The sequence below is a fragment of the Buceros rhinoceros genome, unplaced genomic scaffold, assembly GCF_000710305.1.
Source record: "Buceros rhinoceros silvestris isolate BGI_N320 unplaced genomic scaffold, ASM71030v1 scaffold2429, whole genome shotgun sequence".
NCBI classification, from domain to species: domain Eukaryota; kingdom Metazoa; phylum Chordata; class Aves; order Bucerotiformes; family Bucerotidae; genus Buceros; species Buceros rhinoceros.
In genome coordinates this window covers 38,046-64,283 of record NW_010433087.1, presented here as the reverse complement: position 1 = coordinate 64,283, position 26,238 = coordinate 38,046, and the positions used below count along the sequence as shown (strand labels likewise).

Genomic DNA, 26,238 nt, shown 5'->3' with positions numbered 1-26,238 from the left:
GGCCCATTGATCCAGCCTGACCAGATCCCTCCGTAGAGCCTCCCAACCTTCAAGCAACTCTCCTGCCTAACTTGGTGCCATCCTCAAACTTGCTGAGGATGCACTCGTTCTCCTCATCCAGATCATTGATAAAGATGTTCAAGAGAACAGGCCCCAACACTGAGCCCTGGGGAACACCACTGGTGACCGGCCACCAACTGCATTTAACTCCATTCACCAGCACTCTCTGGGCCCGGCCATCCAGCCAGTTTTACACCCAGCAGAGCGGACACTCATCCAAGCCATGAGCAGCCAGTTTCTCCAGGGGAATGCTGTGGGAAACAGTGTCAAACACTTTGCTATAGTCTAGGTAGACAATGTCCACAGCCCTTCCTTCATCCACTAAGTGTGTCACCTTGTCACAGAAGGAGATCAGGTTAGTCAAGCAGGACCTGCCTTTCATAAACCCATGCTGACTGGGCCTGGTTGTCCTGTATGTGCCATGTGATGGCACTCAAGATGATCTGCTCCATAACTTTCCCCAGAACCAAGGTCTGACTGACAGCCCTGTAGTTCCCTGGATCCTCCTTCCGGACCTTATTCTAGATGGGCATCACATTCGCTCCAGTTGACTGAGACCTGCCAGGTTCGCCAGGACTGCTGATAAATGATGGAAAGTGGTTTGGTGAGCACTTCTGCCAGCTCCCTCAGTACCCAGACAGGTGGATCCCATCCAGCCCCATAGACTTGTGCACATCTAAGCGGTGCAACAGGTCACTGATCATTTCCTCTTGGATTATGGGGGCTTCCTATGTGATATGTAGCTTGATTCCTAAGATTAGAAGAGAAACGCAGCCTAAAAAGTAGCCAACTGGGCTGTCACTTCTCTTCTGTAGAATGTGATTCCACAGCTCCAGGCTGCATCTGCTGTTGGAGGAAACCTCGCCCCTGTGGGGGCAGAGGCTGAAAGTTTCAGACACACTTGCTGTTCTACAGAGTAGCTACCCTATAGAATAAGAACAGCAGGTCCCTCAGACAAAATACCATGTTTGCTGTTTTACATGAGTGCTTCAATCTTAGGGCACTTGATCCATCTCAAAACGCAAAAAGAAAAGTAACTTCAAAACTAGATTATCCCTTTGCAATGCAGAAATGTGCAGAAAATATTGTGCTTAATCACTGCGATGAATGGTGCAGCAGCCTGGCACCAAAGAAGGTAATTGATCAGAGGGTTACAGAGCTGTCCCTCCTCAGCTGTGAGTGAGGACAGCAGCAAAAGGGATAAAAAACCTGTGCCCCGTATAGCCCCTAAAGGTACAAGGTATCAGTGCGGTGGTTAACATCCAGCTTACTGCATCCATGCTCACTGCACGGCTCAGCTGGGTGTTTCAGGAAAACATATGTTCTTTCATGTGACACAAAAGAAGAACCTCTGGAGGTTTTAGTGCCACAGCGGATGCTGTGGGACTAAACTGTGTCTCCTCTGCCACTGGAGGTTTTCCTGCCTTGGAGAGCAGGATTTTTGCTTCAGTTTGAAGTTACCTGCTAGATTTCGTTTGACCGAAGTACCTTAAAACAGGGCCTGTAACAGATCGAAGAGCTGTTTTCAGCAGGTAAAACAGTTTCCCACCTTGTACCTTTTTCTCCAAACTAGAGGTAATTCAATAATTAATGCACATTCTTTATGCTCAAACACAACGGCTAGGCCTGCACGTGCATTGCATACCCAGTTTGCAGATGTCCTCAAAGCAGAGTGATAACAGCACAGAGACTTTCTCGCTCTCCCAGGTGACTACAGCAAGGAACTCACCTTGGTCAAGCATTATCTCATGCAAGAAAACTGTATGCAAACTCTTCTGGATCCTGCACACTTGCACGTGAACAAAGTAAAGCCTGTGCTTGCTAGGTTCAGCTAGCACGTGTTGGCCTGCACCTCCATCTGCTAGTCAGACGTGCTCTGAGAGGGGCACAGGGGGTGTAACCTACACACTCAGAAGGATTCCCAGCATGTAACATTTTAGCATTGACCAGAAAAAGGTTTGAGCCTGTACAGGTAATTGTACTACTGAAAACATAAGAGTGCTGAGGTCTACAAAACATTCAGCTATAAAAAGGACCTTCAGACATAAGATCCAGAGGAAATGGAAATTAAAGACTAAGAAAAAGATGTCAGGTTGAAGAAGTCTCTCACCATTGAGGGGATGGCTTATGGAACGAGACAGGTGCAGACAGGACGAGACAGGCCAGAAGCTGGACGTAAAGAAATGTGATGGGATCGTGAGGCGGTTCACAAAGACAGGAGACAGAAGGGGGAAGATAAGAGATGGGTATCCATGCACACCTGAGACCTGTGCCGAGGCAGTTAGAGATGTAGGAGACCTCGGCCTGATGGGGTCTAGTGGGCAAAGTCCAGGCTCGTTGTCTAGCACACAGGCGATGCCGGTGATCCTCTCCCTGCACCCGGGCAGTGTGCCCTCAGGAGACCTTAGGTGCCGGCCCTCTGACAACTCTCTTGGTTTTGGATTAGTGACCCCTGGCTCATCCTGGCAACCTGTCCTTGAGACTGGACTCTCCAATGGGCTCTCCTTAGCAAGTCCTGTTGGGATCTCTCTACCAGGAACCAGAGACCCAGCAGTTTGATTCTCCCTCTTGGGGGCACGGACCTCAGGAAAAGAGGGTTTCTTTTTACAGGCTCCAGCAGGTGACTGCGGAGACTGTGGCTCAAGCAGGGTTTTTGTTTTGCTAGTGGGTGAGAAGGAGGCCAGCGTGGGTCTATCAGGCAATGGCTTGGGAATGTCAAGAATCAGATGTGCTCGGTTTGATGATGCCAACTTGCTGTGGAAGGACTTGGGAGATGAGCAGTTTACAACTGGCTGAAGTGCTGGCTTCACTGGAACATTTTCTTTCACTGGTAGTTTAATCTTCTCCGCATCTGCTGTGGAACTAAACTGTGTCTTCTCTGCCACCGGAGGGCTAGTCCTCCCATCAGTCAACATTTCAGTGGAGTAGCCAAGGTACAGATTTTCTCCTACAGATATGCTCCTTGACATCTTAGCCCGGAAGCTGGTTGTGGGGTTCATGTAGGACTTTGGTTTTGCAGCCCTGACATCTTTGACCAGCAGAGCACCAGAACCATCCATCTTCAACATACTGGCTGATAACACCCTGCAATTGTTAGGTCTGGGATCCTTCTCAACCACCAAAAGAGTCTGGGGACGCTGCTTGGCAGAGGATATCACTCCAGGACCCTTATCTGTGAAAATTAAACAGACAAACACACTAAAAATAGACAAGAGCCTGCAGTGAATTCCAAAATTGGAAAGCAACATAACTGCTCCAGCCTATGTGCCTCGGCTCAGCCCCTGAGAGAGGTGTACAGAACCACTTCAGGTTAATAGCACCAAGCCTCAACAGCTTTCTTTTTTTGCCCTCTCTTTTGCATCTCTCATCCTGCTCACTCACCGTTGCCTATCCGATGAGAGGCACTTGTTCTTACAACCTATGGCCAGAACACCTCAGACCACTGTGACCATTAACTGAGAGGCCAGAGGAAGCAGGCAAGAACTTATTATGATGTTGCGGGTGATAAGTTTTATATTATTTAAAATGAACTGAGTGCTTATTGATGGTTCATGGGTTGATTGCTTCAGAAATGGAGTTCTTTCACACAGAGGGCATGGATACAGTAAGCTCCCTGTTATTGTCTCCTCCTTCCTTGTTTTTCTTCCCCACCCTGGGGAGTTTCAGTCTTGGCCTGGAGCAACGACCAATAGCGAGTGAGAATTTCTTTGCAAATAGTTCATTTCAGCCTTGGCATTGCTCCTCCCACAGCTGCCAGACAAATACCAGAGACTGATAATTAGGAGATCAGCATATGCATTACAAATAAAATAAAAATTATTTTCCCTTGACAGGCTTAGAGTTAGAAGACATGCAAAGCCTGTAGCTCAGAACACAGAAAGACATAAGCTTAATTTAAGTCTCTACTCAAGCTCAAATCTCCCCATTTCATTCTTGGGTTTGTAACATCATTCCTACCTGTGTCCTTACCCTCATGAATGAGGTCATGAACTGATTGTGCCTTTCTCATCACTGCATTTACAGGGCCTTCTGGAAAGGATGCAATAACCCGTCCAGTAGCCACACCAACTCTGCTGGCCTCCAGAGCTGATCTGCGTTTTTTCTGGACATAAATAGCCGGATTTGAATTTACAGTCTCCAGGAGCTGGCTGTTCTCCAGTGCATCACGAGGATGGCTGCTGCCATTTTTCAACACGCCTGGTGTAAACCAATTGGTCTGAGTTGGCAGCTCAATGGGCTTTGAATCCAGTATCAGATTTGATGACGAGAGTGACAATCGTCTAGAGAACACAGTAAAGAAATCCCAGTTAAAACAAGTAAATATGTTGCCCTGAACAGACAGACACACACACTAAGCCTGCTTCTCTAGGGTAAAAAGCTCTTCTCTGTCTGGATTTTTTAAAGTCAAAAATGCCCTAAGTTGTTGCCACTTCATTTTACTCATCCCTGGAAGCGGTGGTCTTCATGCATTTGACTGTGTGATCAGGCTGTGTGATCACAAACAGCATGGGGTCATTGTTACCAGGGAGGACACTGCAAAAGGTGGAGGCAAAAGAGAAGGAAAAATTCCAGGCAGAGGGAAGACTGGTCAAAGTTAGATCGGGTCTTTTCTCCCAGCATACCTTACTGACAATGAAATCTTTTCAGTTCCAAGATACCCTGTGAAAGAGTAATTATACTTTCTTAACATAAAAGTGTAATTACTAGGAAAGCTGGTCAGTATCTTCAAGAGAAAAGCTTAACTTCCTCTCCACTTCAGACAGCACAGTGGCTTACTTCAGAAAGAAGGCGAGTTTCAATCTGGTGTGTCTGAATCGCTGAACAGATTAAAAGCCCAGAGGCTTTCATAATCTAAAACTACCTCTCTTGTTATATCTCTAGAGCACCAGTGACTTCCTTCACTCGCTACTGCAGCTCTCCGGAAGCTTACACGATAGCTAACCACTGGCTTTCTTCCCAAGCATACCATCGCAATGCGAGACAGACTAAGGCACTCCTGACAGCAGGCCACAGCAGCTGACAAAACTGCCAGCTGCAGCAATGACAAAAAAGATTCCCTAGCATGAATGGTGAATGGCTGGTGAACCACAAAAGATGTATCCAAATCCGCTCAGTCCTCTACAATGAAATTAATTTGAGCTGAGATTTCAGGTTCTCTTTTTAGAGGAATACAGGAGTACTTGATTGTTTTAAAGATTTATTAACCCAAATCAACAGAAGTATTTACTCCACTTTTAGACAGATTTTTTGTTTGTTTGTTTCTTTGTTTGTTTTGTTGGGATTTTTTTTAAACAAGGGAAACAGCCTTTTGGAGTGATTTAGGGTTGAGGTTCTTTTGGAAGAATAATATCCCCATGGGACTTTGTATGAGACACCAGAGCACCCTGTGAAAGCATGGGACTTGAGAAACAAAGCTGAGTGAGAAAGGACTGTAAAACAAAGGAAAAGTTGACAAGCCTACTTTCATTGTCCAAGCTGAATGAAATGCAAAAGAATAAACAGAGCATAAACAGTGAAGAGTAAATTAGATAATTAGCAATTCCCCCAACTTTATCAATCAAGGCATTAATCACGAAACAATTAAGCATGTTGTTGAAAGAAGAAAAAGAACAAAACAATGGCATTGCTCTAGGAAGAAAGAGAACAGCTAAAGTGGCACAGGATGGCCAGCGACAGGATGTCACAAATCACAAGGATCTGCAAGCAGCCTGCCAGGAGCTATGCTAACACTTTGCTGTGCCTAGGCACACCAAGGCCAGAAGACTCCACTAATTTGACCCAGAGTCTAGAATGAGACCTACTCACACTATAATCAAAACAGTCAGACAGAAACATTCAAAACAAGCAGAGCCATACCTGAGAGCCGGGGACTGGGACAGAAAGCGAGAGGAAATGCTGAGGTTTTCAGTTCTTTCCAGATTCCTACATGAGCCACCTAAAAATTTTGTTTAAAGGGGAGAGAAAAAGGGAGCAGTTTAGTTACAGAACAAACATTCTGACACATGCATTTTTCTTATCATGGAGACTATCAAATGTTCCCGTATATCTAAGGGAATTTTTGCAGATAAAATCACAGAGAATGAAATAATTTCATTCCCTTTGCCTTTTCTGTTCTACTTAGATTATTCTGCCTTAATCTGCTACTCTCCCTAAGAGTACGCCGCCTCCTTTTTTGCTTCCCTTTGTGTCCTGTCATGCTTGTAGGACTGTGAGACACTGGCATCAAGAAGAAAACAAACCAATCAAAGGAGAAAAACAAGGAAAAAAAACCAAACCAAAACAAACCCAGATAGCTCGCATAGAATTGATAACGGTTGCAGGCAGTAATATGTAAAGAGATATGCTTTTTTCTGGAGTTGGTCGATAAAGACTAACCAGTTCCTTTGCCACTCAGATGCCTCCTCCTATCCTCTCCCTCCACCCAGCATTTAAGCCTTTTCTTTTGTGGCATTTGTTATGTCTTGATGTACCACTAGAGGCCACTACATGTCACCTATGGCGGGGGTGGGGGGCGGTGTGTGAACACACTGTAGACACCTTCACATACAACAGGGAAAACTGTTCCGAAAACAAGAGAACGGCTCTCCGGGATTCCAGGGACAATACTTAACCCAAACGGACACAGACCCCAATCTCATCCACACGAACTTACACACAGACCAACACAGTTAACAGATGTTTCTCCTCTTTAGCCCCATCTACATTGCTTCCCCATTTTCACTCCTTCATACACATGGACCCATGGAAGACTCGCAGAACTTGTAGCCTGGTTTGATTCACACCAGGCATAAATTAAGAGAAACCTCACAAAGTCCCTTAACCGAGGAGAGAGCTGTACCTTTTCCATCAGTGCTGCCCAGGGTGCCAAAATGCTGCTTGAGGAACTTCTCCTGATCGGGTGTTTGGGGGATTTCTCCCTCTGGCATGCTAGTACCTACGTCCTCCTCTCCTTCCTCTCCTTCCAGGTCTGAAATGCCATCCACACTTAGGGGCTCAGTGCTTTCAGAATCTGGGAAAAGGAAGAAAAATCCCAGTGCTGTAATAGCATAATCACAGTAACATTAGACAGGTTAAAAAAAATCCAAATATGCTAAATTGAATCTAGAATGTTAAAGCAAAAGTCAGCCAGCATTAACTGTAATTCTCTAACCTACCGTATCCCACAAACGGCATAGCCTATGGGATAATCAATACTAAACCTGGCTTCTTACCTAGCAAGGCAAAAAAAAGTCAAAAGCACGCAAGGGAAGTGCACTTCAACCAACCCCTGCTTTTGCAGTAGCTTCGCTGAAGTGCCTGTTCAAATGCACCAGAATCTACAGCAATACTAGCAAGACATAGGAGTGTACCTCAGTGCAGCTCAAGAGGAGGATCAAGCATTAGAGATCAGGATAGCAACTGACAAACAGGGCACACAACCACTCAGCAAGTTTCTGCAGCGTCCCAGATCACAGATAAATACAGATATAATGCCTTTGCATCTTACCTTCATTTGGATGGTCCGGGCTGGACAGACGACTGCTGCTGTAATCTACAGAGCAGGCACTGTCAGGACTGTGTTTGTCTGGGCATCCATTACTGTGAAAACCTCTACTTAGCTTCCCGTGGGGCAATGCTTTTACCTGGAACTCACTACAAGAGAGACAGGAAAGATACAGCACTGGAAGCGATACGTGTTTTACATATAAAGAAGCACATTCTAACTTTAATGAGACCTTACCTGTGTTAGTAAACACCTTTGATTACAAAAGTAAGGCTTTAAAGAGAAAAGGAAATTGATGTCTCATCATTACACAGGATTTTTTGCATTTCATTAAGCTTGGACAGTGAAGTCTCAAAGGGACCATTTGACTTTCTGGGAGTTGCCAGTTTCCCATGATTACCAGGCACCAGCACAGCACTGCCCTGGCAGGGGACGAACACACGCAGAGGTCTACATAATGAAACAGGAACTAAAGCCAGGCCTATACCTGCATGATAGAAACTCCAGTTTGCCATAGGCTTGAGCCCTAATATCCTATTTTTTTGCATGTTTATGACCTGCTTCTTTGGGTAACTTCTGAGTCACATAATAGAGAAGATTCTGGGTTTGAGCAAGACTAATTTACTGAAGAATGTTGTAACAAAAATACGGTATTGCAGGACAGGATTCCTGATTTCTGTGGTGATTTCAAGAGTCTTATTTTGTCAAATGAGATCAGCAATGTTCTTTCACTTCATGCCTGAAGACTTCAGCTTTCCACTTTCTGAAATACTTTTGTTTCAGATGTACTCCAATGCAAGCCAGAATGCAGAAATCACTGAATGGAACTGAATGGCAATTACCCCAGGCAGCTTGCAAATTCTGTATACTTTGAGATGTGTCCAGTCTGTATCCAACATCACCAGAGGCCCTCCCTTTCTTACATGAAGCAACACATGGGTCTGCTCTGTCCAAATGTCATCATAATAAAATTAAAAATGTAAAGAAAGAGAAATTGGGAGAAACCTAGCAGCTTCAACTGCAAAACCTTGGCATGCGCTCTTGCATAAAAGCCTGTCTAAATCTGTCAGCCCACTCTTTGTAACAGAGCAGGAGATGAGAGAGGAACTTAAACAGCTATTTGCACCAGGTTAATAGGGGAAGGGAAGAATAAAATTCAGGGAAGGGAAAAAATTGGAGCACAGAATGAAACAGAAAATTAAGTGAGGTAAAACTGAAACAGACCAAACAGCAAAGGAAGAAGAAAGGTCTCCATTGTTTCCAGTGTCCTTTTCAATTTCATCTGTCTCACATGAGCCATGCTATTTCCCACAAAAGGGTCATCGCACACTGCATTTGTTAAATTCTAGCCCAATTAGGTTTGAAATTGTCATAAATAATAGTGTGCCATCATTTCTCCTGGGCAGACACTTCACTACTACATATACGTCACTGTTGGGTGGTTTTCCAGCTTCGAAGTTTTCCTTGGCTTATTTCAACCCAGATAAGGAAGAAAGCAAAAATGTTGCTCCTAAGTTGTTTATTCCACAAAAAAAACTTGAAGGAGGCTGCTAATGTGTAGTTTCCTGAGAGGAAAGATTATTTTAATGGTGCCTTCATAGTCTCAGATGCCTTTAGCATCAGGCTGGCATAAAACTCTCAACTAACCGCCTGATTAGTACAGGCATGTGAAGTCAAACTCATCCAAGTTACCACAAAAGCTGCAAGCAAACTAAAACAGAAACATCTACATCATGCACAGCAGAGAGCTTATTTTTAACCTGCTAGGGTCTGTGGGATGGATTACATCTTGTTCAGGGTAGATTACACACTCCTCATTCTCAGAAGGCTCCAGTTCCTGAGAGAAAATGCCCTCTTCACAAGACACAAGCTGAATCATTTGGGGTCGCACACGAGACTGGTTATCTTGTGGAGGTACTGAACTGCCAACCTGGTTTAAAAAGAGAAAACTAGGTATTGCCAGTGTTTTTCCCTAAGTCAGCATAGCTAGAAAGCATGCATTACAGCACGGAATATGATCAGAAATCTGAGATCAGAAAACACAGGTCTCCTATGTCTTTCCTGTTCCTTGTTTACTCAACTTGCCAGGCTACTGCTGTAGTATTGTATTTTGTTTCCTGCTTGCAATCTCCTAAAATTCTCTGGTTAAGTACTGGACTCCCTATCCCTCTTTGACCACATATCGGGAACATAAGCCATGTGGCAAGCAGGTTCTTCCATTACCGTTTACAGACTGCCCAAACACAGTTCAGCGCAGTCTGTGGGACACAGCTGAAAAACACCGCTTTACCGCACACAGTTATAAAGGAAGGAAAAACTCGAAGTTAGGCACCAGGACAGGCTGCTGCAGGAAAAGGGGTACCAGTTTTCTGAGGTATGATGATGCATTACTTGCTGCGATCCATCTAGCACAGCCATAACTAAGGGCATCATTATGAGCCACATTTCAGTGGCTACTGGAGTAAAAAAAATTTACAGACTGCCCAAACACAGTTCAGCGCAGTCTGTGGGACACAGCTGAAAAACACCGCTTTACCGCACACAGTTATAAAGGAAGGAAAAACTCGAAGTTAGGCACCAGGACAGGCTGCTGCAGGAAAAGGGGTACCAGTTTTCTGAGGTATGATGATGCATTACTTGCTGCGATCCATCTAGCACAGCCATAACTAAGGGCATCATTATGAGCCACATTTCAGTGGCTACTGGAGTAAAGAAACTGCACCCCAGAAGCGTGAGGTAACAGGTAATCTGGCACACATCTGTAATTCTGAGCTGTTTCTCAGCTTATTTATGCCATAAATAATCAAAGAGCTAAAAGAAAACATGAGATCTTCCCTGTCCTTGGAAAGAAACCTTGATCCCGTATGGGCTCTGCTGTAAGATAGCAGTCACACGTTGCAGGAGTACTAACTACAGAAGTTTCTCAAAAGGCATTTAGAGCCACCTCTAAAGATATAAAGAATAGCATCAGGTAATAATAAATGTAGGTAATAATAAACAGAGGCAGGACAGATGCACTCCGAGTAGATTGACCTCCTCAGTGTAGTACTGCCCTTACTTTGTGGACGTCCACAGGGAGATCTGTCTGCTCTTCTCTGTCATCTCCATTGCTGTTCTGAGACAGAGAGTCTCGACTTGGAGAACGGGAAACAGAGAACGACTCCAACTGACGCAAGTCAAGCATGGATTTCACAGTCATCTCTATGTTGCTGGTTGGCTGGGACCAGCGCCCGCGTTGCCGGGGCATCTTGCTCATTGGTGCCTCTGAGCGCTGGATTGCTGCTATCTCTTTGGCCTGAAGGAAATTGAAAGACAAACATCCTTAGGGACTAAATTCTGCTGATGGAAAAACAGGAGAGAAAAGACAAGACCCAGAGAAAAACACGATTACGTCCATCTCCATAAAAGCTCCAAAGCTGTCTGTGAGTCAAATCAAAATTCCTCTCTTAATCGTATAGCATCGAGTAAAGCGATACTTTTGTGGTTGCTTCTTGCACACTGAACATTTAAATGCCTCACTCAGATCTAAGGATATGATCAGCTTCAGCCCCACACGAGAATCAGGCCAGAAATGAAGGGGCAATAGCATAACATCTGATGGAAAGATAGTGATGTAAAAATCCCAAGCGCAACTGTCTCTTAAGCTAGGCTCTATTTTGCCATCCTCAAATCATTCTTCACAGAGAGGATTCTCAATGGTTTCCCACCACAGCTCTACCTTCCCCAAAATCATGAATTAAGTTTTTAATCTCCATGGGAATTTCTTTTCCAGTTTCCCTACGACCAGAAATACAATCTGAAGGTTAAGCCACTTACCCTCCTCATTTCCCAATGGGAAAGGCTTCTTGAGAGGGTAAGGTCTGGATCTGGAAATGGAAAAAGATATGTACCTAGTTGACATCCTTAGCCAGCATTCCAGCTCTTGGACTCAAGAGACGCTATCAAAGTCCTCTTACCTCATCTTTCCTCAAAGGCAGCATTCCTACATCTTTCAAACCAACAGATCACCGCCAACACATGCTTTCCCATAGACTACCAAATCATTGTACCAAAATTTTAATGGAGACATACTGCTTCATACGAGATTTTCACTGAGAGCCCATTGCAGAACACTCGCCACAGTGCAGTGACCTGCCAAAGGCTTCGGAAAAAACCCTGCTCCAATACACTGTAGCATCTGTGGTAAAAATACCTCAAATGAGTAACGTTACAGTCTGCTGTAAGTTTTATCAGACATCTCTGGGATCCTCCGTGAGATCTCTTGTTACTTCTGTGGACTTGTAATGGCTTGCAGACCCGAGCCCAGGACACGAATTCCAAATTTATTTGGCCAGTTGGAACTAGCAAGAAACCTGGCAATTTAACAACCAAATTTCTACTCAGAGAACTCTGAAATGCACCCCTCTCCAGATGCAGGAACGGGCAACTCCGCATTACCCACTGGTGTCAATCCACCTGTTTGTGTTGTGGACTTTGTCCTTCTGCCCATACATTGTTATCCCTAAGCCACTGTGTCTCATATTCTCCCCACTTCACATTCATGCCATTTTTCTCCACCTCTGCCCGAGTCCCTCTCCCATTCATACCTGAGTCTCTCTCAGCGTTGCAGTTGGACTGAATATGGAAAGACTGCAGTCCACGTAACTCATCATCATCATTCCCTTCATCTTCACCATCCTTGTCGCTGTCTGATGAGAGTGCAGGCACGGAGGACAGGGCAGAGATGGACTCGTGTCTGGGAGGCAGGAATTAGAAGGAATATTATGGTCGATCTCAAGAATTGCCTACCATTTCAGTTCTTACACCAGCAGTTCTCCACCTTATCTCCATCAGCAGGATGTCTCAACTCTCTCAAACAGCCTCGCTCTAGCAAAATCCACCTCTGAGAAACAGGGCAAGTTCAACCCTGCACAAAGGTGTGTAGAGCCTGCCAGTCTCATGTGTGGAAGGATAACAGAAATCAGAAGTAAATGAGTCTGAGAAAGTCAAGTGGAATGAAACTTGGCCTTCCATTTCAGACCCTGCCAATTCATAAGGTTAAGATAGTAGAGCATATTTGAAAGGCAAATATTTTTCCCCACCCTTAAGCATTTCATCCCTGGAACTGTTTTACACATCAAAAACGTCACCAGAGATATTCCCTGTTTGACAGCACTTGCGTATATGTCAAATTATCACCTGAGAGACAAGTTCACATCAAGGATTGCACCACACTGAACCTGAAGGCACAGCCCACACACCCTAACAGCACCGTGCTGCCCTTCTTAGCCTTCAGGCAAAGGAATAACGCAAAATGTATTTTGGGCAGATCTTTAATCAAAGTAGATCAGACAAGCGTTCCCATACAGACCTCAGAGGTACTTCCAGCACAGAATTCCCCAATACCAATCAAGGACACTTGCCAACACCAAACCCTATTTCCCCTCTTTCTACTCCTCTTCCCCTCCCTCCCCTCACCCCTTCGGTCAACAGAACCAAAGGAACTAACCCACTTTGGACAATAATTGAACAAATGAAGAATCCCTAACAAATAAGTCTGAGTGGCTTTCACTCCATGACCTTGAGCTTGAGTAACAAACTCATCATTAGTGACATTTATAGGATATCGCTGGTGGTGTTGAGTGCCAAGCACTATTCATTAAATAAAAATAGCTCACCTACCAAATACAGAGCAGCCTGGTGAGGGACCAACTTCTCCTACAGCTGACAGATAGCAGGCAGTATTGAAACACGGTAAGTAGTAGTTAAGGTATTTTAATCTTTTTTCCTTCCCATATAATGGCAAATATTAATTTCCATTTTATTAGGAGTAGGTGAGCAATAACTACCCACCCCTTTCATATGAGCTTTGAGATGTTCTGGCAAAAAGAAGAGTGAAACTGAACTGTAGTCTGCAGTCCAGTGAAATCAGTTTCATGTTGACTGCCCTCATTTAATTTTGACAAGTGAGTTTGTCAGTCTCTTCATCTTTTCTACTGTCTCTTTGTGTGCCCAGCTTGTCACTCTCCTTGTGTCTAAGCAGGGGAATCCCAACAAAGTTCAAGCACCACAGTACATTTGAAGTTACACGAATTTTCATCCTATGAGGTATATTATATTTATATATGCTAGGCAATATTAACTTGGTGTAAGTTACTTTGACAGCATCCTTCTGCTTGTACTCATCATGGTTGGTTGAGGAGTTTGAGGAAGAAGGGTTGGATTATTAGACATTATAATAACATCTAACTGGTTGAACACCTCACTGTGATGAGCTAATATGGCAAGGCAAGACTGTATGTTTGCTGAACTCCCACATGTACTGTCTTTGGTGTAAATGGAGAAGGGAGGATTGTTATCAATGTGCCTTATGTTGCTAATAGTAAAACGGCCTCTGTCCATCACAAGGTGACTGACAAAACTAGTAAAGGGAATAGAAGTATCTTCCAAAATCCTCAAAGGAACTGAGTAAGAAAACTCAAATTTTGGAAGTCAGGTGGATGTTTTTTCATACATCACAGGAAGTGGCGTACAAATTATGAAGTCTCATGTGTTTGATGATACAAATGTAAGGTTTTTGCGTTATCTCAGCAAAAATTCATGCCCCCTTTCACATCCTCCTTTTTACAACTCAAATACGTTTTTCAAACTCACTCCTGTGACTTTCAGGGAGATAACTGAATGGAGTTTTCCAAAGGATCTTATGCCCACTGATTTGAAACCGAGATGCTCCTGAAAAATGAAACCTAGGTTCACAAGGTCTTGAGTGTTTTAACTGCTGTGGTTGCCTAAGTCAGTCCCTCAATTCAGACCTCACTACTTTCTCCTTTTTCCCTCACCACTCTCCCTCAGTTCTTGTTCATGCTTAGATGGATGTCAGAGCAATATAGGGTGAGGTTTCAAGCAGAAGAGATGCTTCCAAATAAGCACAACATGAAAGCATTTTGAAAGCGAAGGATTAAGACTTCTGGGTTTTGCTGAACTCCTGGTGAGAGCAGGTTCAGCCAAACCCCAACAAAGCATCATTATACCAGAATGAACATTTCAGAGTAGCTCTTCCAGAACAGCACGTACAGACACCTCCCATTCTCATGATACGTGTGACTCATTTTATTCAAGCAAGAATTTTAATTGTCCTTGCTCTTGTTGTCTTCCTTTGCTGAGGAACTATCTCATTCTATTACCATGTCTGGATCTTGCTCTCTGCCGATGGGCAGAGTCAGTTGCACTTCAGCTCCAAATTTCTGAAGGTCTGCCAGTACGGGTCAATGGCAGGGAAGGACCTACAGTTAGAAAGTCTTCAGGACACATATATAGACTTAAAAGTGCCACGTGTCTTCATGGAGTTCTAGTATTACGACATTTGGTATTAGTACTCTGTATTCTTTTGCATGTCCTGAATTCAACCCTTCTTTCTTTTCTTAAAGCAAAACAAAACAAGAATGGCAACTATCCATTTAAGGAGGTATGTTGTCAGCATTCCCATCCTCACCCTGTGCCATTTAAACCTTCAGCTTTAGGGGCACATTTACGAAACTGTAACACTCTACCACTAGCAGATTGTCCCCTCTCCCACCCCACTCAAATGCCTAAGGTTCCTAAAATGAAAGCTGCCCTGCTCTTCCCCACAGAAAGATTGCAGTGCTGCTGACTTCAGTTTTCCTGGTATTGAAATTGCAGCAGTTCAGCACAGACTCAGGCATCACTTCTGATCTGGCACCAAAAAGCCTGCCCCATTTTGAGCCCTGGAAACCACATAGCTTCCCTGGACTGGACCAAAGCCTCACTGAGACACATCGTATATCTGACAGCACACAGCGCTTCCTCAGCAAACATATGTAAGTTTTAGATGATTGAATTTGGATAAAATATCTATCTCCTAATACTTATACTAAAACTTCAAAGTCACAGAAAAAGTGACTTTTTAAATAATTAAAAAAAAAATCAGCTGAAACATAGCAAATAAAACTAAAACTGCTTTAAGCAAAATAATAACAATAAAAGGAAATACATACAAATATATACAAAACCAACACCAAACCCAATCCCCCTGATGGCAATCACATCATTGTCACCACCGATACTGTGGGCAGGTGCTGGGGAAGTCCCAGGCTGGACTCAGGGGCAGACGGGAACCAGATTCAGGAGCTGGATTCTGGAACTGGGTTCAGGAATGCACGGCTTGGTGTCAAAGGAGGACAGAGCCCTCCTTGGACTCTGATCATTGCAGAAGAGCCTGACCCTTGTCATCCCTCAGCTTCATACGGACTGCGATGTCAATGGGATGGGACACCTTGTTGGTCAGTTCAGGGTCACCTGTCCTGTCCGCTCCTCCCCGCAGGTGCAGCCTCTCACTTACTGCACCCCCACCGTGGCACACAGGATCTAGCAGTGACCTTCACAGGAGCAAGCATAAGCCAGAGCCTTTCTGCAGCCCAGTCCCTGGCAGTAACTGGAAACACCAAGCGTTGTCACTGCTAGAGGCAGACACTGTCTGCAGAAATACGCCGTTAATTTCAGAAAATGCCATCGCTTAGAAGAGACTGAGCTGAAAAATGAAATCACTGAACACAATGAGTTCTGTTCTAACTCCAACCAGGACAAGACAAGTCAGAGAAATCCTTCAGAGGAGAAACCTTAGTCTCTCTAGAAGTTTTTGGATAGATTGAAAAGGTGGGATTCTTCCATTTGGAGAGAGGGTTGGATGGAGACAGATTATGATAAAGGATTACAAAACCATGGGGACTACAGATAGCTGGATGCAGAACTATAGTTCACCAAAGCTCACAGTATTTAGAAGCAGGGAGCTTTCAATGACACTAGCAGGAGTGTGGTTTAACAGAGACAAAAAAAAAGAAAAATCCCTTCCACAAAGAGCAGTGAACTCTGGGAAATTGTAACCAAAGGAGCTTGCAGAGGCAGGCAGTATTACAAAATTCAAAAAGCATTTATACCAATTCAGTGGACAATGGGTCTATGACCAAATACCAAAGGGAACGGATAGGGATATACCTCCTAATATCCCTGATATAACAATTGTGGACCATTTGCCTCATACTCAAAGATTCACACAGTGACTTACTAAATAGCATCTTCCATTGCCACTAGACAAGCAGAATACTGGGCTTCATGGAGCACCGGTTTGACCCAGAAAGCCATCTTTTGTGTGTTTACTCTCCAGCTGTTATTCACCTGGGCTAATCTCTGCCCTGCTAGTCAGAGCTGGATAGAGACAGCACATTAGAAATCTTCAGTTCCCCCCTGCCTCCTCAGCTCAGTTTTGTTTTCCCAGCATTAGTTTGATTATTCACCCTGTCACACACTCATACCATGGGACTAGAAGAATGCATTGCTTCCCCCACAAAACTCTAGCAATACCATTCCAGAGAAAATCTAGTAGAACAAATGACACATCACCAGGCAGGAACTTTCTTATACTACTGTGAGTCCTTTAGAAACAACAGTTTTACACCACAAGGTGCAACCCAGCTCTCCACTGCAGCCTACACAGACAGACTTTGGAAACACAACCACAACAGGTACAGGGCATCTAGAAAATCAGTCTTACTCAAGTTCATTAATTTTCCTTCTCCCACCTCAGTAGTGCCGGTCCAATAGGCTCCTCCTCCATATTCGGTCCCAATCCAAAACGCTCTGGAGTTATGTCTTTGCTGATATCCAGTGACACAGCAGTTGATCAAAACTGAAAACAACCTCTCAAAGCTGACCAAACAAGTAGATTCCAGGCTTGCAAAGAGGTTACCAAACAAGTTTAATAAAGTTCTGGGCTTGGCGTGGCACTAACACCGCCCCTTCAGCAAGTGTCTGTGACGGAAACAAGTATCATGTAATGTGGAAGAGGACTGGGATTATCTGTCACAGACGGAGCCTCAGGAGGGGAAGGCTGCAGCTGCTGGAATAATGGAGAGTCTGCTATAAAAAGCACATTGCTTGACAGCTCCAGAATTTTGACTAGAAAAAAGGCTTCCTGAGTCCTCCCAGCATCCTTACTAAAAGCACTTACTAGACAAGACTCATTTCAAGAATGAGCAGATTAAGACTCTCCCAAATGAAACTATGCAGACAGACTTGTTTCAACAGTACTTGCTCCCAAAGGGAGTGGGAAGGTCCTTGCGATACTCAACACAACAACCAGTGTGGTAAAGCCTCCAATGCCCGGGCACTTTTACATTCAGAACTCAATTTGTAGTCATTTGGAGGAGTAAAATTATGGGTCATGGACAAACACAGATTTTTTGATGCTTTTTTTCCCCTGCACTTTGATCCCATTCTAGCTCATCAGGACTCTCTCCTGCATTGCTACCAGTCAAATTAGTCTGAGCTACTTAGTAACTACAGAGAAACCAAACACATTACACTAATAATCCATAATCCCCTGCCTCTCTTGTTCTGTTTAAAAATAGGGTCTGTGTTTAAGCACCACTTTTTAAAGAAAGGTCACCAGATAAATTTAGGTCTATTCAGTTTGTAGGCTGTGGTAGTCTGTTTTTAGATACGTTGTTTACTGAGCAAAAAATAATAATATGATTTAGCTGCCAAGAACTTTTCCCATGACAATTATTTATATTATAATTATTTTTAGGTGACCTTTCTCAAAGCCTCTGTAAAATAGTTAACAAAGAAACAACTTGAGGACTCTTTCAGAATTATGATCAACATGGCAAACTCATAAAGCTCACAGGTATACTTCAGTACTGACACGGCAGAAAACAGCCATTAATTTGCATTCAGCCTAGATCCAGAGAACTTTATTCATGATGGAGCAAGGCTTCCCTGATGGGATGCTGCACATCAGCCTCAGTATTGCTAGGCAAACTGCTTATTAAAGGTTCTGACCACATCATTAAACTACATTAAGACGCAAGGGGCATTGCATAAACATTGCAATCAGTGAAGCAACACAAAGCAATTCTGTCTGGAAGATCACAGTCAGGCTTATATATCCAAAGAAGGGGGGCACAAAAACCATGGCAAATCCCTCAGAAGAATAAGAGAACTTTTGGAAGACATTGTCAGTGAAGGCAGCAGAAATCTTACAGTTGAAACCCAGTGCCACACTCTCCCATTACACCCCACAAAGCCAGCCACCTCTTCTCAGTCTACTCTGCTCACCTTATGAGTCCAGCTGTCTTGTGCGAAGGAGACTTTTCTGCCTGCTTCCCTCTCTGTTTCATGTCAGATAGTCTCTGCCGCATGTTGATGGTCATCTCTGAACTCAGACGCCAGATGAAGATACAGCTGAAAGAGAGAAAGATGAGACTAAGGTCAAGTCCCAGTTCAGCATATTGATATTATCAATTCTCACTGCAGAGGCAAACAAGAGCCCTTCTGTCTGTGGCAGGGAGAGACACACACAGAAACAGCTTCACAGAAACTCAATCCCATCACAAGCCTCATGACAAAAGGGTGTAACCTGCCTGGCAAAGACTCCTTGTGGGCGAGAGCCACTGCAGAGACACTGGCACAGAGTCATCTCTGATTTTGTACCTTTATTTGGCTATCTGACCAGCTGCTGAAGGAAATGCCATAACAAGTCCCTCCATGGTCAGCAGAGTAAGTGGAGCCTACAGAAGTCCTCTGCATCCTCTAACAGAGTCTAAGCTGCAGCCTCTGACTGCAACTACCCCCCCAGGAAAGGCCTGCCTAATGTCTGCCACCCCACAGACTCTGTGTGGTGCAATAACGACTTACGTTGCAGTATTTTTGCAGTCAGAGTGCTCCTAATATTTTATTGGAACTCCCTCCAGGAAACCTCAGAGGAATTTCATTGAATTTGGTCAATGGATTCAAAAGTGTTTGAGAGAGGGAAACAAGCAGTGTGATATCATTGGTCTCATTTTCTTCAGAAATCTGGCTAAAAAATAATATATATAAAAAAAATCCCTCATCACATCAGAGAATACTGTATCTCATCTTCAACTATTAGAAAGTAAAATCACCAGCATTTTCTTTGAAATTTAACCTCAGTGCTACCTTATTCTTTTCATCTCACCCATCTTTCCTGCCTAGCTAGGTATACTTAACACCGATACAGAAACAGAGGTGGTGCTTTTGCTATCACTTATAAAATCCTGCACCCTACTTTAGAATCCAAACAGGATTTAATCCAGTTCTTCAAGACTCATCGGTGCCACCATATGCATGAGTACTCCAAATCACAAAGGAGACTTCAATGAGGAGCTTTCCCCTCTTTCTTGATACTCTGTAAAAATTCATTTGCTCTGCCATTTTGAAAAATGACCATGAACTTTGGTCTCCCTGACCTGAGGCAAATGCCAAAAGCTCTAGGACCCTGAATGCCTGCACTCTCCACATTTTTTTCCTCTCACGAGAAGACGTTTTAAAAGGTTTTTATTTCCATACCCCACAAAAAAACCAGAAACCCCACTTTGCAGTCAGTCTGTAAAAGCTTTTAATGGAAAACTAAAAATATCCTTCTTGCCCCTAGTGCCACTCCCTTTGCGATAAAGCTCAGGAGCATCACTTCCAGCTCCTGAAGTTACATGTGGATGCTTCCCATCAACAGTGAACATGCTGTCATCCTCCCACCCCAACTTTTCAGCCAGGAGGAAGAGGTGAGGAACTGCATCTGGCAATCCGAGGCAACCTGCTGCTTCCCCTCAAGCAGCAGCTCTCTTGAACATAACAGCAACCATTATCTGCTGCTGAGAAAATACTGGAAAGCAGGAAACAAAATTCAGAAAGCAAATCTGGCTTGCTCATTCATCCCACCCACACAGCTACCAAAGTTAGAGATAAGCAGCAAACAATATGAACTTGTAAATACATTAGCATTCAACACAGAGCTCTACAGAAGCCTGCTCCCACCTACTCCTTTTGATTTTTTTTTCTTTTTCCCTGGCTGTACTTTTCTCACATTGGTCTCCCAGTCCTTACACCCCTCCTCATCTTCACTTTTCTTTCTATTCTGTTTTATTCTTTGCACATACTGCTGTGTGTGAACAGACTATTTTCCCTGTTCTCCTTTGAAATACATGCTTTCTCATCTCCTTACTGCAAAGTTCTTCATTAATTCTTTCCTCATTTCTCATCCACCTCCTCCACACCTGATTTCTCATCCACCTTAGTGGAGAAAATGACCATTTCACTCACGGGCATGATCAACAAGGGAACGTTGCACTAAATCACAAGGATCACTGGGGACCTCAAACCTTCTGTGTTTCTGGAATTTATCAAAAATTCACAACAAAAGGACTCTCTGTTCTGCAGCTTTTCCCCTAATCTATTTACTAAGAAAGGTAAAGAAAGAGGAAAACTAAACACTTTCTGCTGCAAGACAGAAATAACCAACTGATGCAATGTAAGGTGATATATTGTACGTTCTGTTAACAACTCACCCTCTAAAACTCTATTTCCAGTTCAATTGTGTTTTATTATTAGAAAAGAGAAAGAAAGAGAGAGAATCTAGGTTGCTGCAGCCTTGAAATAGCATTCCAGGAACCATCTTTCTCAAAGGAAAAGTTTTATTTGGTTCAGCTGATTGATGCATTCACTGATTCCAGTAGTAATTGGTCCACTCACCTCTAAAATCACCATACTAGGCATATATTCTCCTTTTCCTCTTGGATTTTATCTGGTGATTACTTAAGCTTTCCGTGTGCTGATTTAGCTCACTAAATCAGCAGAAAACTCAGCTGGGAGGGGGTGCTGACGTAGTGACCTGAATCAGCTTAATGAGGGGTCAGCTTCAGCACAACGGATTTAAGGAAGTGGGGAAGAGGACCATGGACAGGAGCAACGAGTGGGGACAGGCCTGTCCCTTTCGCTGATAGACAGGCTAGTCCACCTGGTGAAACTGCACCACAGCAGTACTGTAAGATAAAGTTTTGGCACCAGTGGTCAGAATACGACAAGCTGCCTTACATTACATACCTGAAGGCTGGTAAGGAAAACAGGCCACATTCCTGTCTCCTTTCCAGCAGGGAACAGTACTGCATTCAGAAAACCACAAGGGAAGCTCTTCGCATGGGTGTTTCATTCCATGGAAGGATAATATAAGCTCTGTCGTCTTTGCCAACAGCACACATTCAGGATTCAGAAAGCTCTGAACTTTATTTGGAATTCATACAACATCTCTCATTTAAAAAAAAAAATTCTACTTTCCTTCAGGACACACATTAAATCCAGTTCGAGATGACAGGAGCTGATAACACAAACAAACTAACCCCTCTTACCTGTCACCAGAAACAGAGATCAGATGTTTGCAGTCATTACTGAATTTCATGCCGGTTACGATCTCTGTGTAAAATAAAGCACAAGAAAAAAGAACTTCCCTGAATTATTCCAATGGACGGGCGAGATCATTAGCCAAATAGGCTATCCGTGCTCAGTAACTCAAATCCTGATTAAAGCCAACACACTTCACAGATCAATATGCCCCAGCTACTATATCCATTCACCAAAGAATCTAGGCTTGACATAGAAAGGGTAACCCACATCAAAATAAGCACAAAATCTGAAGTCTCTTTTTGTCTAGATAGAATAGCCCCTGCATGATAGGAGCTGAATATACACAGAAAAAACACCAACTACCTTATGGGCTATTTAAAAACTGTGTAAACAAATACACGGCCTGACAGTTGTGTGCGTGCTGGTGTTTTGCTATACAAGATGCAGCCTGAACAAAGTTGAAATCGCAATGAAATAAGCTATTACAAATTCACCGAGCTATAACTATTCCAAAATATCCACTGGGTAAACTTCGGTGGGGAGGAACCTTCAGGAAGCTTTGACTAGTATCAGACACTACTATCAGCAGGTCATCAGCAGAAAAAATGCATTTCCAGAAGTTTACATGCCTTACCTGAATGTCCATACATAGTTGCAACACACTCCCCAGAATAAAAATCGAAGATGGAGAGGTTCTTGTCAGAACAACTGGTTGCAATATAAAGACCAGAGGGATCCGTTTGTACCTGGTTTGGGAGACAAGAGAAGGGCAAAGATCTGCTGGGCAAGTGCCTTCAAATAGCGTGAAAATGGTCCAGAATACCCAAGACAGTCATACTGGTTACCAGAATAAAATGCAAGTAGCTCCCACAGGAATGCACTAAGTATCAGGCTGTCCAGCACCCCAGGACAAATCCCCGACCTGACTGAACTGTTAAGACCACCTCCAACCTAATCAGAGTCTAAAGGCACTTACATTCAATGCCTTCATGACTGTGAAGGCATCACTACCAATGGACAGACTTATACCTCTCTCTTCTACCTCCTTTTGACCACTGGGACCATAGTTTCTTCTAACAAGTAAAACAAAACCAAAAAAAAGTCCCCACACACCAAAACACACATCCCCAACAAAAATAATCAGAGCTGACAAGAGCTTAGTGAAATACTGAGAGACTCCAATCTTGAGGAGAGAAATCAAAAAAGAACTCTCCACTGCCAAGAAATTGTCTTTGATGATGATGCTGCAAAATCTCCAGCATTTGTAACTCCCATTTTTGGGTTGGTTTGGTGGATATTTTTATATACACCCATTTGTTGCTTTATCCTGGATCAAATATAAAACCCACTCCAAATGCCTCACTAGGTCTAAAGAAGCACTACATAGAGTTGCTTTCATCACATGTCCTGCTTTGTCCTTTACAGATCTCTAAGAAACTGAGAGTGAAAATGTCTGGATTTTGAAGGGGACATGGTATTTAAATAATGATAACTTTGGAGGATTATGTTTATTTTGTTGCTGTATCTTTTGCTTCCAATGTTGTTGTTTGGGTTCTGCTGTTAAACTGCAATATATATTATGATCTCAGAACAACATGCCAGGAAATTTTAAATTCCAGAGACAACCAACCACAATCCCTTGGTTACATAATTATCCTAAAAATGAACAAAGCAACATTAAAAAGAATTGAGATTCCCCACTTGAGCTACAGATTAAAAAACAAAAAACATAAAGGATATAAAACCAAAAAAATCTAGTTCCCAGCAACATTCCATGGTTTGTGGTCTGAGAAAGATACAATCAAGCGCCTGAACTTATCAACGATAAAGTGTAGCACCCATTTTTCATTTTCATTACTCTGGCTTATAAAAAACTTCGTAGGAATTATAATTGGGAAAGGAAAAAGAACTTATCTTTCTCTGTAAAAGAGAAGAGGTGACACGGAACAATGCTGTTTGCTTTCCTCTCCCTTGTTACTCAGTTATTTACACCCATTGATAATAGACTAGACTAGAAGGGACCTACAATGATCATCTAGTCCAGCTGCCTGACCAGTTCAGGGCTGACCAAGTTAAAGTATGTTATTAACAGCGTTGTTTAAATGCCTTTTAAATGCTGACAGGCTTGGCACATCGACCACCTCTCTAGGAAGGTTGTTCCAGTGTTTTGACCACCATTTCAGTGAAAAAATGCTTCCTACTGTCCAGTCTAAGCCTACCCTGACAGAGCTTTGATCCATTTCCAAATGTCCTGTCACTGGTGTCCCAGTTGGAGTTGGAACAGAACTGTTCATTCTGTTCAGTGATTTTACTTTTCAGCTCAGTCTCTTCTTACTAACTGCACTTCCTGAAGTCAACATCGTGGTTTTGACCACCATTTCAGTGAAAAAATGCTTCCTACTGTCCAGTCTAAGCCTACCCTGACAGAGCTTTGATCCATTTCCAAATGTCCTGTCACTGGTGTCCCAGTTGGAGTTGGAACAGAACTGTTCATTCTGTTCAGTGATTTTACTTTTCAGCTCAGTCTCTTCTTACTAACTGCACTTCCTGAAGTCAACATCGTGTTTTTGCAGACAGTGTCTGCCTCTAGCAGTGACAACGCTTGGTGTTTCCAGTTACCGCCAGGGACTGGGCTGCAGAAAGGCTCTGGCTTATTCTTGCTCCTGTGCAGACCCAGGTCACTGCTCAATCCTGTGTGCCACGGTGGGGGTGCAGCAAGTGAGAGGCTGCACCTGCGGGGAGGAGCGGACAGGACAGGTGACCCTGAACTGGCCAGCAAGGTGTTCCATCCCATCGATGTCATATTCTGTATAAAGCTGAGGGATGACAAGGGTCAGGCTCTTCTGCAATGGTCAGAGTCCATCCAGGGAGGGCTCTGCCTGTTCTGCCTTCGATCCCAACCCATGCATTCCTGAATCCAGTTCCGGAATCCAGCTCCTGCAATTGGATCCAATTTGCCACTGAGTCTAGTCTGGGCCTTTCCCACTGTAGGATCAGTGGTGATGATATGGTTGCCATCGGGAGGGTTGGGTTCCATGTATATATATTTCATTTTATTTTTATTATTATTATTATTATCATCATCAAAACAGTTTTAGTTTTCTTTTCCAATCCGTAAGTTCTTAGCTGGTCTTCATAGGACATGCTTTCCAGCCCTTAATAATAATGATGCTGGCCAATGCAGCTCAACAGAAATACTTGGTTTACGAAGTAGAAAAATTATGAGTAAAAACTCATACAATGAAGAAACTTGTTTGACAACTTAACTTGAGATATTTCAGTTATGTCAACTGGCCTTCCGTCTTTAAAGACAAGAATGCAATTCTTTCCCATCACAACGTGCTGGCATTACTCTTAATGCTGAATCTTGAATGCACCTGGTTTACCAGTGCCTGGGAAGCCCAGGGCAGTGGCAGAAGCAGGTGTGCTACCCTATCCCAAGGCCTGGATGCACTCAGCAGGTGGGAAACACAAACAGATCTCTCTAAGCAGTACTGGGCTTGTCCAGCACTCCAAGACCCAAAGAATATGAGCTTTTCAGGCCAGACGGTAATTAATTTCATCAGTTCATAAAGAGTTTGACTTGTATTCGTCCTCTGGAAACCACAAATATCTCAAACACTGATCAAAAGGCAGCTCCACCTTAAAAAAGCCTAACAAAAACAGTCAGGAAAGCCAGAATGAGCTCTCTGAAGCAGAAAGCAAAGATTTAAAGTAAATGGACTAAATCGTCTCCTGACAGATATTGGTGCAGTTCTACTTGCTTTTACAGCATGGGCCTGTGTCTCACTTCAGAAATGGAACAGAGAGAAAAGTTATACATCGCCTTCAGCATTCATTGACTCTTTTCCTGGTTTAGCCTGATGGAAACCAAATACATTATCAGCCCTTAACAACGGAGGTAGGAGGAAGCTGCAGCAGGATAAAGTATGGAGCAAGAAAAAAAAGTTACCATGTTCAGATTTGTATTCCATTTTCTTAGCTCTGAGCTGATTTCAGAATTGCTGGAAACAAGGAAAATGGAAGAAAGAAAGCAAGCAGCTTACTTTGATGAGGGTGCCATCTTCACCTTGGGATCCCTTGTAAAGCTTCTTCTGCTTCCCACTGCTTATGTTGAAAACCCTGAGGGGGACAACGTAAGATAACATCACTCATTTTGCCCAGGTCCTGCTCTGTGGCTTTCGTCACCAAAACCCTTTTCTCTTCCTGTTCCTCATTCCACATGAGATCCAGGGAACACGGCCAAGCCACAGGAAGTGGAGAAATTATCTCTATGAACTATAACCGCCAATCATCTAAACGGTTCAAGAAACAACCTTGAAAGTAATGTGGAGGCCCAAGACTGGATGATATGATATGATATCAAGCAGATTATTTGAACTAAAATTGATGCTTGACTCTCAAGCCAATATTCAAAAACAAGTATAGCATCGTGGCTCTGAAGGAGAGATCAAATGGGAGGGAGAAACCTTACTGTGCCTTTTAATAGCTAGTGGTTATGTAGC

The 26,238-nt window shown here is 43.4% G+C and overlaps 1 protein-coding gene across 1 annotated transcript in view; it reads right to left on the bottom strand.

Annotated features, from left to right (window-relative positions):
* Window positions 1-2,170: 2,170 nt before the first annotated feature.
* Window positions 2,171-26,238, bottom strand: part of LOC104500344 (mitogen-activated protein kinase-binding protein 1-like) — a gene marked incomplete at both ends in the record, with an annotated part of 45,375 nt that continues 21,307 nt past the window's right edge. Inside the window, 13 exons of the mRNA XM_010143975.1 lie at window positions 2,171-3,232; window positions 4,030-4,340; window positions 5,917-5,995; window positions 6,899-7,069; window positions 7,547-7,692; window positions 9,304-9,473; window positions 10,602-10,838; window positions 11,360-11,409; window positions 12,130-12,278; window positions 18,656-18,781; window positions 21,739-21,802; window positions 22,368-22,479; window positions 25,780-25,855. Coding sequence (XP_010142277.1) covers window positions 2,171-3,232; window positions 4,030-4,340; window positions 5,917-5,995; window positions 6,899-7,069; window positions 7,547-7,692; window positions 9,304-9,473; window positions 10,602-10,838; window positions 11,360-11,409; window positions 12,130-12,278; window positions 18,656-18,781; window positions 21,739-21,802; window positions 22,368-22,479; window positions 25,780-25,855 — 2,753 coding nt within the window. The remainder of the gene's footprint in view (window positions 3,233-4,029; window positions 4,341-5,916; window positions 5,996-6,898; window positions 7,070-7,546; window positions 7,693-9,303; window positions 9,474-10,601; window positions 10,839-11,359; window positions 11,410-12,129; window positions 12,279-18,655; window positions 18,782-21,738; window positions 21,803-22,367; window positions 22,480-25,779; window positions 25,856-26,238) is intronic.